General features: G+C 35.3%; 1 protein-coding gene across 2 annotated transcripts in view; it reads left to right on the top strand.

Moving 5' to 3' along the window:
* The window catches only part of SPRED1 (sprouty related EVH1 domain containing 1), a 57,966-nt gene that overhangs the window by 25,268 nt on the left and 11,093 nt on the right, over window positions 1-21,605 (top strand). For both annotated transcript variants that reach the window (XM_014891234.2, XM_088167207.1), the window contains exons 2-4: window positions 8,832-9,006; window positions 16,780-16,948; window positions 18,216-18,265. In XM_014891234.2, the coding sequence (XP_014746720.1) occupies window positions 8,832-9,006; window positions 16,780-16,948; window positions 18,216-18,265 (394 nt within the window). The remainder of the gene's footprint in view (window positions 1-8,831; window positions 9,007-16,779; window positions 16,949-18,215; window positions 18,266-21,605) is intronic.

Raw genomic sequence — 21,605 nt, 5'->3', positions numbered from 1 at the left:
TCATATTGTGTGGTTAAAGTACTTGAAAAGCCCCATCAATGTAAATGTTGAGACAAGCTTTAGATTTAACAATATCAATGAATGATGCTACAATTTCAATTCACATGGGTTTAAACACATGAATGCTATTTGTGTACAACATTTATTAGCAATCTCACAGCTCAGCAGGGCTGTTAGAGTATTTTTATAAGTGTGCATATGCTTTATTTGGTTCCAGGTTGTGTTCCTATTCTGTGCAGGCTGAGTGGGAGATGCATGCCAGAAATGACCTGTACCTTTTAGAAATGTCTTTTAATGTGATAAGAATAAAATTTTGTTCTTGCTTACCTAATAAGAATATTATTTTAGGTGAGTAAGCTTAGTGGGTCTGATGCTTTTTTTTCTTCCATAATGCATTGTCAAAAGTTCAAGAGTATGTAGCAGCTCACCCCCTAAGCTCTGTACACCAACAGGGACCTCTGAGCTTCATTGAATTATGCTCTTTACAGATGCTCCCTGGCCCAAAGGGTCTGTAGTCCAGGACGACCTGACAGAGTAAATACAAAAAGTCTGTTATGATGTTTTCTGACCTGTTTAAGAAAGTATAATAGCTTTGTCCTTTATTTTTGCTATATAAGTTTTTTGGTGGAGGAAAATAATAGCTATCTGAGCATTTGTGGAGTACTATTCCTAAATACAACAAGCGGTGGAATAAAAAGTACACAGGTGCTTGTTTGAAGATAACGTATTTAGTACAGTCTGTGGTACCTTAAGCTAGCTAAAATAGTTGATAAGGAATGTGTTAATTACCTTCATCTTATTTTAGTGGTCAAGAACTTTATTATAAAATGTCTTGTTGATTAATGTATTCATATCTGCTAACAGAGTTTCCAGTCCTGCCATCCATAACCTCAGTGGCTAGATGACCATCTTTGACAATGAGAGTGATCTAATTGCACTTGCATACTTCATACTTGGACTTTTTGAGCATACAAGACTGGAGGAAAATGGCTATGAGAGAAAAGAGAATTCTGACCTCTTCAGATACAAATATTATCTAAAATCTTTCCATAAATTGTTGTCCTAAACTGTAGTAATCATTGTTATTCCCAGGAAAATGAAATGTGCAACTGAATCTGTAAGCTTCATTAAAAAAAAAAAGGAAATCTAGACTGGATGGTGTTGTCTGACAAAATTTACTGAAGTGCCAAGTTGTCTTAGTTTCAGTGGAATCTGCCTTAGGCTACAGACTTGTGCTTGTCCTAAGTTTGCTGAAGAGCTCAAGAAAATGAAAAGCTTGTGTTCCATCATTTCTTTAGATGTTTCGTTGTTTTTGCAAAGTTGGAAAGAAATGGTGACTTTTCTCACTAAAAAACCCCAAACTAAATCTCATTATCTTGTTTTATTTGTGGGCTCTTCCATCTTTCTCTTCAGGTTTCAGTGGTAAGCAAATCAGAATTAATACATGGCATCAGTAGCCAATAGCTTGGTAAGAAACAAGTAATGATTTCACAGAATGAAAAGAAGGTGCAGACAGTTCTGTGCTATAAATGGAATGAAGAGATTCCTGTGGATCTTGAGAAATTCTGAGGTAAGGAAGAAGCAAAAACTAAGAGAATATATACAGAGAAGGGAAGACAGGCTAGAATGGAGAGTGGATATTTCTGGAGTTATGTCTGTCAGCTTTGAAAAATGAGGCAAATTTAGGGTTTTCTGGAAGAAGCCCATTAAATTTGGAAGGTACATGAGTACCAAGATCTGACCACTCTAATTATGCTACCCATCTGCCTAAAACTGGATGGAATATAATCCAGAAGTCCTTGGTACCAGCAGTCCTCTGTTGTGAACAGGCAGCTGTGGAAGTGGTCAAAAAGCATCTTCCCTGTCCAGCTTATCTCATAAACTACTACAAAGGGGAATTACATACTATATGCTATTTATTTAGTTCTACTACATGCGTCCAAAACCTGTAGAGCCATCTTAGAATCTTATTTTGATTTTTTTTTTTTTATATTTGTGAGGAAGGGTAGAAGGAAAATAAGTTTGTTTGGGTTTTTTATTTGATTGTGTATTTTATATTTGATGCCATTTTCTAAGTAATATACCTTGGCCAGATGGTGTTATGGAACTCTTTCTATTATGAAAACTTAGGCCTGCAGAAGGCAGTTTCTTTAAAAGGAATAGAATACAAGTATGTGTTGTGATCTCCTTTAGCATGATAAAATACTACTTTATTTAACCAGCCCTCATGGATGACATGCAGATGTAATAGAATCTAGCTACAATTATCAAACAAGAGAAGATGCTGGGGAACAGGGCTAAAATGTTTTTAATTCACGTGTCATATACATACTTCCTATGTAATTTTGATAAGTTTCAAATCTTAACAGTTTCTTCATTCTTCTTGTATGTTCTTGTGCTTTGCAAAAGAACTTACAGGAGCAGCCATTCTTCCTTGGAGCATTGATTACTTTATATGAACTTAAAACTTAAATTGTCTGTATTCAGATAGGAACACTAGAACCCCATTCCTACTTTTAAATTTTTTTAAAATTATTCTTATATTGTGTCCAAGAGAACACCTCATGAGAGCAATATGGTGTCTTGACACTTGTTCATTTGTGTCTCATTTTCCCTTTTGAATTGTAGGTGTGCTGTTAAACAGTTTTTTTAATGAGCCTCTTCTACTAAATAATAATTGTAATCATGTATTTTTGACTCTTTTAGGATACCAGTTATCTGTTCTTATTTGCATACTACTGTTTCCCATATAGCTTTTTCCTTTTGCCATTTTGGGTTCAAGCCATTTTGTTTGGTAGCTCAGGTTTCTGTAAATAGATTTTCTTCTTGTTGTTTTTTGGGGGTTTGTTATTTGAACAGAAATGTTCCATTCAGGATTTTTGACAAAATCCAAAGCTTTTCAGTAAACCAGTGTGGTTACCAATATCCTAAATGTAACAGCATTTATGTGTAGTTCCTCCTGGAAATCCATGTCTTTCCTTGCAAAACTCCTCACAGAAAGAAACTTCCTAGCCATAGTAGCCGTGCACATTTGCTGTTTATTGTGAGGAATACCTCTAGCCTCTTTTTAAAGGAGGAAATTTGACAAGTCTTGCATTCTACCAGCATAAGAGTTTGGTGTATATTCTGATTCGTTGTTATAATTTTGAGAGGAGAAAGGTTACAGTGATATTAAGCAGAGCCTCATTTAGTAGCTGTTATTATGGCAATATCTTCTTCATTATAAAATAATAAGATATGCTGTCATACTTTTACATGATATAAATTATGTCTTCTTTAGCACTTGTGCTACATTTGCATCTCATTCTGTTTTAGGTAAGTCATTAATATTTTGTGCCAGTGGCACTCATTCTCTAAACCTTTAGTAACAAAGGTTTATAACATCAGCAGTGTACCAAGAAGGTCATGCGACATTCTTTTTCTTTCTATATTGAGTCAATACTAAAAAATTGCTATCTTCAAGTAAAACAGACTTTAGCTTAGTGGTCTGACAGTACCTTTTGGTATGTACTTATGGACATGCATGTACTCATGATCACTTCTCTAGCTGGGAACCATTAAAAGCCAAGTGTGGTTCATATATGTTCTTCTGGTAAGGCTACAAACACAAAAGTATATTTAAGCAGAAGCTGGAGGGACTAAAGTATGTGTGTAAAGTGCCAGTTGAAGGTAAAGAGCCGTGATCTGTGACCATTTCACATTTGGAGACCAGCTTGGAACTGTTACTTGGGTGCCAGCAAAGATAGTGTAATTTCATAGCAGAGTGTGTCACGATTTTTCAGAATGTGGGTTTTTTTTTTCCCTTAGCCTTGTCAGAAGTGTTTAAATAGTAGTTTGCACAGTGACAACTCTTGCCTCAAAGTATCATGAATTCTTATAAATTAGCCCATATATTTATATTTATGAAGTTGTATTTTACTGAAATTGCTGTGCTTTGAAATATGAAATTAAAGAAAAGAGAGAATGATTGAGATTGGAAGGCATCTCTGGATGTCATCTTCCCTGCTGCTCAAGGAAGGGTTCCCTAAATTAGCTTACCCACGACTGTGTCCAAATGGCTTTTAAAACTCTCCAAGGATGGAGACTCCACAGCTTCTCTGGATAACCTGTGTCAGTACTCAGGTACAGTGAAAATGTGGTTGCTGATGTTCAAATGGAACTTCCTGTGTTTCAGTTTGTGTCCATTGTCTCTTGTGCTCTCACTGGGCACCACTCTGTCTGTCCTCTTTGCAGCCTCCCTTGAGCTATTTTTATGCACTAGGAAAATACCCAGGAGTGTTTTCTTCTTCCAGCAGTCCCAGCTCTCTCAGCCTTCCTTCATATGATGGATGCTTCAGTCTTTTAATTATTTTTGTTGCACTCTACTGGACTCACTCCAGGAGCTCCATGTCTCTTGTACACTGGAAAACCCAACACTGGACAAAGCTCTCCAGATGTGGCCTCGGTAGGGCTGAGTAGAGACAGAGGATCAGCTTCAGTGACCTGCTGGTGACATTTTTGGCCTCCTTTGTCCCAAGGGCATGCTTTTGCCTTGTGTTCAGCTTGGTCCATATGAAACTCCAGGTCCTTTTCTTCAAATCTGCTTTCCAGATTTAAAAAAAATTGTAATTCTAAATATTTTTACCAAAGCTGAAAGAGTCAGTTTCTCTTACAGTTCAGTTTATAATTCCACTTGCAGATTCAGGTTTCTTGATGGTAATGGTAGTAGCTGTATAGTACTAAAAAGACCAATTTGCAATTGCAGTACAATTGCTTTAAGCAACATTTCTGAAATCATTTTTGTTTTTCAGTCATATATTGAAATGTGCAAAATGCAGTACAAGTAAAAGAATAGCAATGTTTAATATGAATTAGGAGAGGGAACATTTGCATACTCTTGAAACTAGGTTAAAATATATGTAAAGCAACAAGATGGCTGCTTCCCCACTATCCCAAACATCTCTTCCCCTTTTTCTCTGGAAAAATTATTTCAGCAAAAAATTCTAAATATTCATTCTCTTTTGCTTAGTTTTTGGAATAAAGGACAAATGTAATAACATTTGTTATCTTTATTGTCTTGATATTAAATGTAGGAAGTAACCCAAATGATCAAAGTAATTTATTTTTCACCAAAAAACAAACAAAAAAAATCATAATCATGGTGATGAAATTACAATTGCGTTCCTTCCCCAGCCACCAAAAGCAGACTTGTTCCTTAGTTGTTGAGCTGAAGGTCCCAGCCTCTCTTGGCCAGTGATGTGCTTCCTGAGCTTGCAGCTCATAAGTCATTTTGGGCCCAAGAGCATTGCAGTGGTATAAACACACAGCTTTTGGAGGGAGGAGAGAGCCTTCAAAACCGCTTGTCAGATTTTAATGCTAGATGCTCTTAAAATGCCTGCTGCTGGCAGGCAAGGACTGTAGGTCTTACCTTTCCTGTCCACTTATGGTTTGTAACCCTTTGATTTTGCCCCTAATGCTTTCTTAAGGCTGCTTAATTCACCCCACTTCAGATTTTGATTTTTGGTATAAGAATAACCTTAATTTGATTATATTTTTACAATGAAACTTCACACAACATCTTAAAATCTTAAAATAGCTTTGTTTCAGGTTTACTAGGTATAGCACTCATAGACTACATGCTGTAGTCTTCAGTAAGTCTTCACTGCTAGAGGGGACAAAAGTGTAGATAACCTTTTTTTTTCTCCTTTATTCCAATTTATAATTCCCTTTAATCACATAAGAATACCATACTCTTATCTCCTACCTGAGGCACTCAGATGTTAGAGAGATCTGTTTCCTTAGTTGTTAAAAACTGATCTTGGATTCCAGTGTCGTTGTCTCCAGTCTTAACTGATCCTCAGTACTGACTTTAAGAAAACAACATGCTCGTTTGGCCAAAATACCATTTCCTTTAAATCTTCCTCTGCCTCAAGAATTTCCAGTGGCCACAACCAAACCTCAGGAGTCTCAGGAAAGGCTGGCTTCAGTACGGTAGCTTTGGACCTGCTGTTGCAATGCTGCTCTTCATGCTCCATTTCACATGCCCATGGTAGCTCTGGTAAAAGGCTTTGTAAGAGCAGTGCTCAACTGATTGCCCTGTTTGATTTTTCTTTTGTTTAGGTATTCCTGATAGAACTGCTAAACGTGCAAGAGTAGGTAAAAACCTTAGACTGTGTTAGGAAAACACAAGAGCCTTGTCTGCCCTTTTTCCCACTGCTAAGGTACAGCAGCAGTTGTTTGTTCTAAAGTTCCAAAGAGTAGATGGGGCTATAATGCTTACAGATACAAGACTTCGGAGTGCTTTCATAGCCCCACTAGTGTGACAGGGAAATTCTGTTTTGTTTGCAGAGTATTTTGGAAATGGGAATCATTCATAGGTCCTACCACTGCATTCTGGTTAATTGCAAACCAGCTTGTGTTGTTGCTAAAAATAGCTATTGTTACCAATTGTGAGTTCCATTCAAATATAAAAAATAATATTAAACAACAACCACCAACAAAAACATAAAACTAAAAATCTCTTTGCAGACTTAGGCATTGTTACAAGTACAGAATTTGTCTAGTTAATATGCAGGGTGGTTATATGGAAAAACTGGCTTGTTTCAATTTAAGAGATAGTTCATTAAATATTACCTTTAGGGGAATTTTATTTTGCACTAATGCAGTGGGTTTGATAGTAGCTTCTAAAATATTTGAAAGGATAAATGTTTAAAACATTCATTTGGAAGATATGGAAAGCAAATCACAAAATTGTTAGCTACACCAGACTAGGCATCTCAGTATAGGATAGGGGAAAAAACCCCAACACTGACAGAGAACTCTATTGAATGGATGTAGCTTAAGCCTCTGTCTTTGCTTCTCCTTGGCAGGTCTTGGAAGGAAAATGGATGTGGAATGTGAACTTCCATTTTAAGAAAAAATTGATGTTGTAGTAGGTTTTCTCATGTAGCCTAAGGGAAGTTCTCTTTAAGTGAACTCTTGCTGCAGTCGATTGATATACAAATAAAAGTTCTAATATTCAGATTTATGACCAAATTTATAGAGTGAATAACTTAAAAGCTAAATTTGTGGTTCACTTAAATTGAGAATAGTAAAGACAGTTTTTAGGCTTAACCAATCATTGCATCCTATTTCTTATTGGTTTAGAGGAGAGTCCTGGTGTCCTCAGTTAATGTCAGAAAAGGCTCTTCTGAGAGAAATGAGATGAAAGACTACCTGTGTAGGAAGTGTACAACTACAGTGAAACACGGTGGTAGAGACCATTGAAAGAATGATTCCGCTTTCAGGAATTTTATTAAGCATTGAGATGCAGCCAGTTTTATTTCCAAATACTGGAATTGTGATAAATGCGTACAATGAAGGATTGGATTTTTCTTTATTATATTTGTCTGCTGTGTTTGAGTACTTAACTAAAAGATGTTGGTAAAGAAATGTTTAGCAACATTGACTGGACCGTCATTTTAACTATCAGATTTAGAGAGAGAAGTGGGCTTTGCTCAGAGGCAGCTAACAAAATTCAGCTGCCTATAAGCTAAAAATTTATAGTCTTGTGCAATTTTCCATTTTGCAAACCATTATGTATTTAAGCTTTAGATGCTTGCTCTTATGTGTATATATATATACACACAAGTGAATCATTTGTGATTCATGCATGTATGTGAGAATGTAATATATTAATTACGCAAAAAAGCCTACCTTTGTTATTTTGGGGATTTGGGGGGGGGTGTTGGAAATAAAGCAGTGATCTTCTAAAAGTGCAACAGCTTGGTGAATAGTTTTATCTCAAATACAGAAGGAACAAGTTTGATCTCTTCTAATATTTCCTCTTCAGCCCTTAAATTTGACATCACTGGTGCTGTGGCATAAGTACTTAAACCCTCAATCAGGAATATGTGACAAAAAGATAACACCTTATTTTAAGGTGTTGAAATGTTCAATCATCAACTGCTACGTTCATCCAGTAAACTGTACTTCAAATGGAGCATCTTATAACATCCTTGGCAAACCATGAGGTTTTCCAAGTGATGTGGTGGCAAATTCATAACCAAAACTAAAAGTTTTCATTTAATTTAAAAGAAAAACTGAGAGCAGAGAGAGAGATGACCAGAATCTCTTTTTCCAGTGCTCTGAAGTAATGACATGATAATAATTTGTTTATTTTATGAAAATACCAAATGATGGAAAAAGATATTAGATTGTAAAATGCAAGTAATTTTACACATGATGCAAATACAGGAAAGAAGCAGCAAGTAGACACTGCAAATATGGATTTTAAGTAGTTGAAGCTAGTTCTGTTTTCAACCCCTACAGTGTGTGTCCTGACCTACCCTTGCAAAGGACGGGTTATATGCACGGGGAGGAGGGATAGATGAAGGGAAGCAGGGTTTCTGGCTAGAAGCCTGTTCTTGTTTAGATTTTAGTGACAGAAGGCCTGACCTCTTTCTGTTTTCTTGTTCTCTTTTCTGTGCAATTTCATGGTGGCTGACTGGCTTCATGATTAGTCTAAAATAAATCAGGAGTTGATTCTTATTCTCTTTCCGGCCCTCTAGCTAGATCATTGAGTGCAAAGTTTTGAGAAGAATATGAGTTTTGATTTGACAACTGTATTCTCTGGTTAAGCCTTTTTACAAAAGATCACAAGCTATGAGAAGTCCTAATGAAGGCATAAAAATACAGAGGAGCATTTTTTAGAGGGTGGTCTTAAATTGTAGTCTTCTAGGTGGTGTTTGTGGAAAGACAGTGTTAATTATTGTGATCTTGGTTGTGGGTTTGTTGGTTTTGTTTTGTTTTTTACTAAACTTAGATTGTTTATGTTTATGGAAAACTAATTTCTTCTTTTGCTTCTCTTTCAGTAATAGTTATGCACGAGTGCGAGCTGTGGTGATGACCCGGGATGACTCAAGTGGTGGATGGTTACCACTTGGAGGGGGTGGACTAAGCTGTGTCACAGTCTTCAAAGTCATTCCCCAGGAAGAGAATAGCTGTGCTGATTTTCTTATCCATGGAGAACGACTCAGGGATAAAACGGTAACAATTTGCATCTATTTAATCATATTAAAACTGTATGGGACATAAGTATAGATGCTTGCTTATTATTACCTGTAGCCTACAAAATAAATTTATTGTCTGTCTAATGCTGTTGCTGAACTTCTCTATATCAATGACTGTGTACCAAAGGAACCAGTTACTTGTTTTAAATGTAATACCCTGCTTTTTTAGAATCAAGCACATTGATTTTTTTAGAAACTCTCCATCCATTTTGGGAAAAATTTTGCTGTTAATTTTTCTTCCAATGAAAGATTAGAGTTAAATATTGTTTCTATAGCAGTTATACTGCATTTAGAAGGAGTGTTGGAAATGAGAATTTTATTAAGAACATGAAATCAGGTGGAATTCCTTAGTAGTGATTTGGTTAGCTGTAGAATATGGCTATGACAAAAAGAAGCCATTTTACGTGACAACAACTTTGTATTGAAAGACAGCATGTCAGCTGTCAGGTTTGATGCACACATAGACAATATTCGTTCATCAGCTACCTTACATAAAATACCAGTAATAAACATCTCTTAAGAAGCTTCATGAAAATCAGCTTCACAAGAGGAAAACTGGTGCAGGATCTCAGCCATTTCTACATGCACACATAAGGGAGAAAAAATGGACTTACTAGGGATTGTTTGGTCACTTGTGTGGCAAACAGATTTCTCAATGAGGCTGTCTCTTACTGTGGGAACAAAGAGAAATGGAGAAGGCACAAAAGCTCCATCTTCATGACTTTTATCAAGAATTTATTCTTTTCTGCAAATGAACTTTGACTCCTCTGCAAGCTTAAAAGATAAAATTACTTCTTATACTGTACTGCTGACCCTTCCTCAAGCACACCAGTTATTCCCCTGAGGCAGGACTGCTGAGTTTTCTGCCTTGACTGTGACTATTGTAGGAAGAGAGCATATAAATAGAAATTCTGCTGACTCAGTTGTTTCAGTGGGGCGTAGCGCTATTAGCAGAGTACCCTGTGTTCCCGCATAGCTACGTGCACCTGCAGTTCCTTCCTCACTCTGCAGTAGTTCCCTTTAGAACTTTTTTTAGCCTTGTTGTGGCTCTGAGAAGCTTAATTGCATTTAGAGATACTTGATAACTTTTTCTTAATTCTTAATACTTGGAATATTCACAGCTTGCCTTAAGAATAATAAAATGCTCCAAACTAGAGACTGGCTTAATGTTTTGCCTACATGCATATAAATATGTCTGGCCATCACTGTCCTGATCTGTTTGCAGTGTCCTCTCTCCTATTTCCCCTAGGCAAGACTTGTTTTGTTTCCACTTCTGGTAGAAGGTTTTAAATGTTTCTCCCCCTCTTCCTGTCTAAAATCAAGCTCATGTTAGCATTAATATGTTTTCCAAACCTTTATTGTCTTGAACAGTTCATTTTGTATTCGGTTTTTTGTGTGTGTCCCATCCTGTGTCCATCTGTCTTCCTTGTACTTGCCCACCACATGTGACCTAACTGGTCTATCAGGGCGGATTGTAATCTTGCTGTAGGTCTGGGAAGTTTCTGTTGGAAGCCAGCCCCTTGAAAACACAGGATAAAAGGTGAAAGTGCAGCTAGGATGAACATCTCTCCTGTGTATATTGAATAAAGCTCAGGGAACTAACAAATATAGATTGAACGTGTGGAGAAGAACACTGGAGAGCCAGTAATTCTTTGATAGTTAAATGAAAGGTCACTGTGTATTCATGTATTTCTACAGTCTTCAGATAATGCAATTATAAACTAATGTGTAATGAATTAAGAACCAAGTGGTATGGTATGCAGCAAGACCCCACTTGGCCCAGAAGAACCAAGATCCTACACGAAGATATGTGATGACAAAATTAGATCATGACACTTATTTAGAAGGGCAGAAGATAGGAGGTACTGAAAGATAAATTCTGTTGGACATGTCGCTGTTTCTGAAACTGTTCTGATCATTATGCTTTCAATATGGTTAGTGGTTTTACATTCATTCTCAGGATATTCCTGTGGATTCACTGTTCAAGCATAAATTTTAACCTTTCCTTTAATGAAGCCAAACATTTGGGGTTTTAGTCCAAACAGAAGTGACATGTGACTATTATATTTCATAATAATTGTATATTTTGTTTTTTTAATTTAAAAGTAAAGCAAAAGTGGAACCCAGTGTATTTGCTATTGAGTAGAGCCCAAATATTTTGGTCATCTTCAGATTTTGCAGAAGTGTTATGCTGAATCTACTGTTTCTGTGCACCAACTTCCCTCTAGTCTTGTTTTAGAATGCCCTTAGTAAATCTCATTGCCTGAATAATCTTTGAAGTTAGTAGTATGCTGTTTAGTTGGTTGCTCTGTCATTGTATTTGAAAACAGCGTATAACTTTTTTAAACTACCTCACCAGTTTCTAACATTTCAGTTATTCAGACTTTTGGGTACGTGTTTCTTCAGGAATGTTTAATTAATAATCTACTGTAACATCTACAAGTTACTTGGACCATAGTTTCCAGTTCACTAACTTTTTTGCAAGGTACACACAGCTGTTTCTGGAAATACTTCTATGGATTAAAAGAGAAAGTCATCTTTATAAATTAACTTCCCCACATACTCTAAAGACACATTACACATTGCTAAAATACCTTTCTAATCAAGATTATATCTTGATTTCCTCTGGCTAATAAGTCTCTTATTTTGTGAACTGGCCTAGCTTCCAGAAAATGTACAGAAATTCCCTTATCCTGTAAACCTAGAGTGTGGAACTTGGAACTCTTTTCTGTGACATGAGGAAGCATAGGTTTTGAAATATCTTAGATTAGAAAGTAAATGGAGTTCAGATCTGTGGCTTTTACCTAAGATAAATGGGAATCATAATGCCAGCATAACTGTTTAACCAATGTGTCAGTAGAAAGGTGGAATTCTCTCCCAAAGCAGCTTGAAATCCATAGGTGAGGTATTTGATGGACATAGCTTCCAGATGCCTCTTAAATGATTATACTGAAGAAGAATTAATTAACTTTAGTTGCTGCTTCTGACACTACATTGCAGTTCCATTCCAGTGTGCTACATCTTTCCATGTATTTTATAGGCTATGCAGGCATTTAATTACAACTACAGATCTCAGTCTCTAAGTCAGCTGTATAAATTAAATACTCTGGAATTAACATGAAAATATTGAAGATCCTTGTTGAAGAGGGCTTGTGTTGTTTCTTTTTAGACCTGAGAGGCAGGTTGCTGTCAGCCCTTCTATGAGCCAGCTTCAGATTACATATAGAACTTCGAAAATTTTTGTGCAGTACAGTGCTATTTAAAACATCTCGTGGCATTCACAAAAAGCATCCTAGTTATCTGAGAAGAAAATCAAAAGTGGTGGCACCATCGAATTAATTTGAGAGAGAATGCTCCCTGCTAGTTTGCTCAGGTTTTTCAGATTTGTGTTGAAATGTAAGAGTGTTTCATGAAGACTTTTCACATAATTAGATATTTCCCCCTTTATTATAATCACCTTCCTAGACCAGGCTCCAGCCAGTCTGCTTGGAACAATTGCACTCCCTCGTAACCTGGTCAGGTCTGCTGTTCTCTCTTTCTGTGTTTACAGCAGCTCTCTTCTATCTTAATAGCACTAGTGCTAAAACATATTAGGCTCAGACTGACTGAGTTTTGAGCTTTTGTGAATTTTACCTTCTTGAATGAAAAATCTAGTACATTTCTCTTTATTTTTATTTTCTTCTCCAGACTTTTGCCATGCAAGTTTTTATCAAAGAAGAAAAAAATATATTACTAGTATCTTTTAGATCATGAATCAGGAGTGACAAAGTTTTAAGTCTTTCCTTTGAATAAAAACAAATTGTGTAAAGGGAGAGACACAAAGCTGAAACCAAATATAAATACTGTTCTCTTCTAAAAACCTGCTATTTGCAAACTTAATTTTTACTTTTTAAATTGTCTTTAAAGTTTGAGGGAAGGTTGATTCTGATGGGCTGTAGTACAGCCTTTACATCATCTTTTTTGAATTGAATCAAAAGAAGTATGTGTAGAATATGGTTACTGTGACACTGGGTTCATATACTCTGTGGCATGAATATACTCAGGTCATGCTGCTTGTTCCCAAGAGTAAAGCAGAAAAGGCATTTAAAAACTATGTGCTTATGTTTGTAGATTTGGGTTGGGAATGAGAAATAGAGAAGCTGTCTGTCTTACATGTGCTCTTGCAAGCTTTGAAAGTACAGCTAGAAATCAAATGCAAAAGTTTTTTTCTTTTTTTTTTTTTTTTCCTGAAATAAGCTCGAAATAATGGTATCATATTTTAAGTACTCATTTTATTTGTGTTTAAAAATATTTGGGTTTTAAGTGCTGAAGTAGAAAATTTCTGACTCTGGAGATTGATCTTGTCTATATAAGACAAATAGATTTTATTGTCTTTTAAGAATTTGTTTTTAGAGGTGAGAAAAGAAACATTAAGCAAACATGTATTTTTGAGTAGCAATGAATTAATGTTACACCCGATGACATCTAGATATTAAAAGATTTTTTCATTAAACAAGAGACATACAGCTCTATTTATGCCCTGAGAATTTAAATTTTGGTCATGTGGATCTCGTTTTCTTCTGTCTTGAGTCTGATTCTGCAACATTTTCCATTATGTGCCAAAGTAGATGTTTCATATTGGCATGGAAGTCTTACTTTAAATCTCCAAATGAAGAAATCCTTCAGAACAGTAACCCATGGGGTGTTTTTTTAAATGAAACTTACTTAAGCTGTAGGCACTTTATTTACAGTTTTTCAGGTCTTTGCTGTGCTTATCCGTGTAGATCTTGGGGAAGGTCTACCTAAAAAGCTTTGGGAGTGCATATTTTGGATAACCTTGTGGGGGAGTATATGATCTTCACCAATGATGTGGAGAGTTCTGAACCATAGCAAAGTGCACTAAAAACTACTGGAGTTTTGAAATACATCTGCATTGAAAAAGCTTGGTTTCCATTTCCAGGCCTTGGAGAATACACATATGAGGATACTTCCTCCCCAGCCCCTATGGTAGTTCACATGCTTGAGCATCAAGAAGCTTTGGCAAAATTAAGTTTTACAATTTAAAAATTCACTATTCATGCAAAGCACAGGACTCTTTCAGGGAGAGAAAAATGCTTCTGGGGATGGTTGGTATGTTTTTTATTTGTTTTTTATATTTCTGGATGTAACAAATACTATTGAAGGCCTGGATGTTTATAAATTTGTGTCCCACTGCTAATTGAAACCTATAGCTTTTCAATTTTCTCTCAGGTAGGGCAGGCATCAAGTCTTGCTTATATAGATATCTGATAACACATACAATTTTGATGCAACATATTTTTCCCTTTTCAATGCCCTTTCACTTATATCTTCTGTGTTAAGCAATCTGTTTGCATACTGGTTTAGATGGGAAAAATCAGTGTCACCCCCTCAAATGTGTTGTTTCCTTGAATCAAGTTGAAAACAGTTACAGTGTTGGATGGGATGTTTGCTTGTTTTGTTAATCATAGCTTGCTACATAAAATGTGAGGGTTGGAAGTTATGGGTGAGTGTTGCTTTTTGGGCTGGAGGGAGTTGGTTTTGGGATTTATAGTTTGGTTTGTGTGTCTTTGAAAACCATAGCTTCTACTCAGTGAAGTTTTAATCCAGTTTTTATCTCTAGTGGTAAAATTGTTACTGGGTATGAATTTTCAGTGGATTAATCCCTTTGGGACCAGAAATTCATTGTGATGCTATAAAATCAGGCTTGCAGTACTTTGTTGATGTTTTGAATGACACTGCACACAAAATAGACTGTTAAAATAGTTGGTGTTAATGTATTAGAGATCCCCTAAAGAGCACTCACACCTAGAAAAGGCAGTGGTGTGAGAAGCTTTCGTTTTTAACTGCTCTTTCAAAGAGGAAGCAAGTTTAAAATCATCTAGAGGAAAAAAGGACGATTATTTGATGCATCTTAGAACTGCAGAATAATCCTTTTTTAATTTGTGCAACAACTTTTCCTGCAGACCTACAGTAAACAGATTCCCTTTTATGTTTTCTTCTAGGCAGTTTTACCTACATATTGACCATTTAGGGAGATCCGAGTGGAGAAACAAAAAAAAAATTTAATGCTGAAGGAGTTTATATGTGCAGAAAGAATATTATCCTTCTAAAGGCAGAGTTAAAAGGCAATAACAGTTGAGAGGAGATGATTACTGATGGGTTGTAGGGGGAATAAATAATGAAGAGCAAGAGATAAAAACCTATTTGCCTATGTAATAATTAGACAATGAAAGGAGAAAAGGAACACAAAGACTATATAAGAATAACCCAAGTACCAGTATATATGTATATATCTTTTTTAAGTTTGAGGAGTTTTCTCAATGTAGTTGTTTATACTTAAACTAATTTTACCATATCCTATTATATATTTTTTTCTTTTAAAAAGCCACATATATAACAAAACAATCAATTAAAATTCGAAAAGTGCATCAATGAAATTATATAATATCATTGAAATGATAGAATATTGAAATTCCTCATTCATCTCTCAGTCTGTGTAGGCCTTCATCATCAAATACAGAGAGACACGTTGTCTTGCTGGGAGCTTTATTATATTGCTATGGGAACAGATCAATGCATCTCCCTCCATACTTTCTTGTTCACATTGGATTTTTTTTTAATCAATAAACACTCAGTATAACAATGTTGCTTAAAATAATTTTTGCCAGTAAACAAAATATTCAAATACAGTTTTAAAACCAGACACTTTGAAGGGGACATGATAAGACTTTCCAGTACCTGAAGGGAGCCTGCAAAAACAGCTGGAGAGGGATTATTTGACAGCACATATAGTGACAGGAAGAGGCGGAATGGCTTCAAATTTAAAGAGGGTGGATTTAGATTAGATACTAGGAAAGAATTCTTTATTGTGAGGGTGGTAAGGCACTGGAATAGGTGGCCCAGAAAAGTGGTGATTGCTCCATTCCTGGAAATATTCAAGGCCATTTTGGATGGAGCTGTGGAGCAGCCTGGTGTAGTGGAAGGTCTCCCTGCCCATGGCAGGGGGGTTGGAACCTTTGAGGTTTCTTTCAATCCAAACCATTTTATGATTCTATGTGAAGACTGTGACTTCGCTTTATAACTGATTGTGCACGTATACCTGTAATGATTTTTGTAGCCAAATAATTCTGTTAATTATTCACAGTTACTGGTTTTTTATAGTTGAACATGAGCCACAAATGAATTTTTGTTTAGGTGCAGGCGGTAGTATATTCATAAACCTTTTAAGTTTTATTAATTTCATTTTTTTAAACAATTCTCTTGTATTACTTTCTCTTGTCTAGTAGCCTTTCTGGGAGAAATCTGAAAATCTGCCTGAAAGCAGCATGAAGTTAGTCTAGTCCTAAAAGATTTTGTAGATCTCAGTGATCTACAAAAAAATCCAGTAAAACCTCCTATCAGCACACAGTGCATTTTGGGGGGATGTGACCTATTTAATTTGCTGAACATCTACCGAGTCTGTACTGGTGGCTGCAGATATGAGATACTTTCGTAGCTATGAGATTTTTGAATAGGAAGATTGACTCAGTAAACCAATAGTGTCTTCAACCCATGCCATTTATCAGCAACCACTAGTGAATAATTTGGCTGTAATGGAAATGAAGTTAAAATTATATCCTTGTAGCAGGAAGAAATTTGAAAAGAGACCCCTGTGAAGTATGTTTTTAGGTAGTTCACAAATACTCCCTTTTGTACTCAAATTTAATATATTGGTCATTGATATCTTTTCCTTCTGTTTTCTTTCTGAAAGGTGGTCTTGGAATGCACATTAAAGAAAGACCTTGTTTACAACAAAGTTACTCCTACTTTTTACCACTGGAAGATTGATGACAAAAAGTTTGGCCTCACATTTCAGAGTCCTGCTGATGCAAGAGCATTTGATAGAGGTATTCGGAGAGCAGTAGAGGATATTTCTCAAGGTACATATTTCAGGTGAAAGACTTGGTGGGATGGAGGAATATTGAGTGTTTACTAAAAAAGATGTCAAAGCACTTTGTGTAACATTTACGTTGACAGTATTTAAGGATGTGGATTAAACTATAGTATATTAGGATTTTAATAGTTTTCGAAATAGTACTTCTGGCATTTCTAAAGTGCCATTCATTCAAGTGTCTTAAATTGTTTCACAAACACTAATAAAGTAGTTTCCTGAAACATCCCTACGTAATAAAGCATTGCCTCTTTCTTTTAGACATGAAGAAATGGAGGAAGTTGGAGTGTTATATTCTGTCACTTGGATCTTAGAAGCTTTTTGCAAGTCCTGTGTTCTTGTAGGATAAGCTGGGAAGTTGAATGATTTGTGATCTGTTGAGTTCTCTCCTTATCTGCACGTACTCTCAGTTAATAGTTTTATTTTTTACTAACAGCTGAGTTAGTAGTAGTTCTGTGTTCAGTATAGTTCTGAGGACAGGCTTTTTTAGGAACAGAAGAAGAATGTACTCAGACAGCAATGTGGCCAGCTGGTTCCAGAGCTTCACTGAATTAATGGAAACCAGTGAGCAAACCATTCATCAAGCCTAGATTCTGAGCTGAAAATAAAATAAATGTATTCCTGGGAGGAAAGAGAACAGGTGTCTACTGAATTGAAAGAACATCTCTTTCAGGCTTGTAAAAAGTAACTTTAGGGATTTTATGTGTTTTATCCTACTAATGAAGCAAGGAGCATGTTTCTGAAGGGAACTGCTTTTTGACATGCTCTAACGACTGCTTTGGAATTGTGTTGGTATGATCCATATCCCTTCAAGACAAATAATTAGAGAACATGAGAGTCTTTTTTTTTTCTCTTAGGGTCTCACAGTTTCAATTTCTGCTGATTTATAGCAAAATACCACACAGTGTGTATTCATGCCAACGAAATGTCTGTCTTTAATTTTCAAAATGCTACATTAAAAGGAATATACTCCCTTGCTTCTCACTGGTGATGACACTTTGAGAATGCTTTTATAGGGAAGGTGGGAACAAGAGAGAGGAGTGTGGCCAGGAATACTCAGTATAGAAAAGGCAGGGTGTAGAAATGAATTATGCTTACTAAATCAACTTGAAATGCAGTGATCTATACGTTTAAAAAGTAAACAAGAATATTTATATCATCGTCACTGGATATTGAGAAGTGATGTGGATTACTGGAAGCAGTAAGTGGTAAATATGAAGAAAATAACCTTGTCTACTTTTTTCCTTTATATGAAGGTTATCCACCCTCCCAAAATGATGTTGAAGTGGCAGAAGACTGCTTTCAAGTGAGTAAATTTTTAAATTAATTGTACATTTTTTTCTTTTACAAATGTACTCAACAGATTTTGCTCTCATTAGTGAGAATAAGTAAAATAAGAGGAATAGCAAAATTCCGAAGATAAGTTCCAGAAGAATTATCGCGAAGACTTACAAGATTGTCTGTCCTAAACGAAGTAGTTGTTATTTAATCCATAGGATCATTAAGTATCCTGAGTTTAATTTTTAAGTTTAAAATGTCTGTTCAAGTTATATATCCTCTTTGATCTTATTGAAGTATGAAATATTCTTCTGGGAAACAGAAAATAGAGGGATAAAGAATCTTTTTACTTGTACATCTTGTTTGTTTTCCTAGATTTCACTTTGCAGAGCTAAAACACGTCTAACATCAAATAGTTAGAGCTGAAAAGATTCTGAGACAATGGTTGAAAGAATCTAGTCCAAACAACGACAGAAGTTCAGACAATTCTTAAAAACACACTGAAGATAAAGTAGTTGCTTGTTGAGATTCAAGTTTTTATTGATTCTTTTTTTGCACTATTCAATTTCTGTAGGTCATAGTCATCCCATATACCATAAATACTGTAACACTGATGCAGAGCACTGCCTGGTAATATCCAAGAATCTAGGTAATTAAAAAGCCAGTATAAAAAAATATTATGGAGACACACACAGGGGAAATAACTATAATATAACTGAGTAAATCCTACTTGTGTCTATGTATGCTTGTTATTTTTTCCTCCTTATTTATGGTTTTAGGGAAACCCAGGTCTTCATTCCCACATGTTTTCAGAGTGCAGAAATTCAAATTAATATGAAGATGGTAAATAAACAAGTTAACTCGGGGGTCTTAGTGGCTATTCAGAAAACTGATAGTGTTGCTAAGTGATTTCTGCTGGGAAACAGTCTTTTCACTTATGCAATGTTAAATCCTGTGTCAGTGTAAATAGATCTGGTGTAGAACCTCTAGAACACAAAATCAAGAAAATTAGCAGCTGACTTTGAAGATATTATGATAGGAGACTGAGAGTCAAGTATTTAGAAAGGATACTGCAATGCAGTGGCAATACAGAAGTCTCCTGATATCTTTTCATTTTGTAGTAGAAGAAATGTATTTCTTTGTGTAAGTGTTGTCTGTGTAACCACCTATTTTTCTTTATTTACAGTGCTTTTTTTAAGGCACTTGAAAGGAAAATTGCTATAAATATTAGATATTTCAGATTTTAAAAAGAAATGAGATTTTGACAGGGCGAAGGAAATATGTGCCAAAGTTAATGCAGTCCTTAATCAGCTCTTAAAAGACTTGCTTAAATATGCTTTGTTGCAAGGATTAATAATTGAACAGTTTCTACAGGCCTAATGAGATAAGAACAAACCAATTAACTCTTGATTTTGCTGCCTAGTTATTATTTTCTATATAAGGATGTCAAAATTGAGGAAAATATCTGAGATTCATTATAGTTACGAAATTGTTACTAAGAAAGTGAAGAAAAGTGTATTTACAACATATATTCTAGATATATGTGAATATCAGTACACCACCTATTTACATATATAAATATAGATTTAATTTATATTCTATTTTAAAAAATAAATGTATATATTCTTAAATGTCTGTAAACTAGATATTATATATATAAATACTCATGCACAATGTATATGTATTACAGGTATAAACAATCTTGTGTGGTACAAACTGCTGGCAGGACTATCTTTTACATTCTCTACAAGAAAACATACTTAATGACTTCATCACAATAGATATTGCTTAACTGTGGATCTGTGAATAGATGTCATGCTTTCTAGAAAAAAACCTAGCCAATATCTCTTACCATATCTGCACACCAAAGTGAAATAAGTGATACTAGCATTGCCTATCAATACCAGAAGGGAGGAAAAAAAAAAGAAATGCAAAGAAGACTGAATCCACCCTGGTTTAGCTATGCTCCATCTAAATCAGGTTTATTTATCAATAACAAAGCTGTAATTGCAGGGTTATGAACATGAGTGTAGAAAAGCTTTACACCATTTTAGTTACAGGCATCAGGTCTGGTCTCCAAGAATACCTTTGAAATACCAGATAGTGTACATTCCCTTTCAAATTTTCAATTCCCCCCTTTCCAAGACTGATACTCTGATAAGTGATACTGGATACACCAGGGTCTTTTTAACTTGCTGCATAAGACCATAATTCTTTAAAGGTAACATTGAGTATTTGAAAAGTAATGTTGACTTGTCCCCGACTTCTTGCCTCCTCTGCATAGTTTAATGATTTTTTTGTTTCCCTGTTTATTTTATGAGCTGTTTTCCAAAGTCTCTATTAGTATTTTTGAGTATGTTTTGGAGTATATCTATGCAAGGGCATTTTGGAGTGTGGATAGAATATTAGAGTAGTTTTTTTCTATACTGTTCTAGTCATCTTACACAGCAGGAATCCTATATTTAGTAGTAGAATCCTATATGTGAAGTATAAATATAGTATTTAGTTTATATGTAAATTTCATTAACCGTGGCTTGTTTCTGTTGTTTGGTTTTTTAATGAAGGTGACTAGATGATGAAGAAAGCTAAACATGCTTCAAAAGTTGTTTTACTAGCTGGCTATGTTTGGTGCTACAGAGAGCAAGTAAAATGATCCACAGAAGATAAAAAATTATCATCTCAGCGTGAAATCTCAATACTTCCTCGTAATAAGTATTATCACATTTTATAGAAGTAGTTAGCAGAAATAATGATTGTCCAAAAGTTATATGGGCATATCTTAAATGTAAATCCAAAAACTGAGCTCTTGTCTTGTGCCTTCTAGGCTAGTAATTGGCTTGCTATATTATACCATGGCTCACTAAATTTTTGAATTCTTAATTTGCGTTTTGTAAATAAAATCTCCCAGAGAAAGCATTCTTTTTGCTGAAGATCAAATTTATCATTTTAAGAAGACATAGCTTCATTATAGTTTCTTTAGGCTCTCTGTTGTTTACAAATAATGTTATAATCCTAGTATTAAAATAATATTATCACTTAGGGGTATTCATGGTTGCTTAAATTATTGCAATTATTTTTAATTTTTTAATTAATTTATTAGATGCAAATTGTTTGTATCATCAAGTAAGCCCTAGTCTTACCAGATTCATTTCAAATAGAAATACACAATTGAGTTAAGGCAGAGCTATCTGACTTCCTATAATGTTGGTAAATGGAAAAGTACATGTACTTACATGGAAATATGCGTTAGGAATTTGCTTTGTTAGGAAGTTTACATCTTTTTGGTATAAAACCTTGCATCTTGAATGTATTAAATTATCAGCTTGAGTAAGTCAGTTTGTTGTTTGTTAAAGGACTGAGGTTCTTTT

The sequence above is a fragment of the Sturnus vulgaris genome, chromosome 6, assembly GCF_052056855.1.
Source record: "Sturnus vulgaris isolate bStuVul1 chromosome 6, bStuVul1.hap1, whole genome shotgun sequence".
Lineage (NCBI taxonomy): Eukaryota > Metazoa > Chordata > Aves > Passeriformes > Sturnidae > Sturnus > Sturnus vulgaris.
The sequence above is the reverse complement of the archived record's forward strand: the minus strand, read 5'-3'. Positions and strand labels throughout refer to the sequence as shown.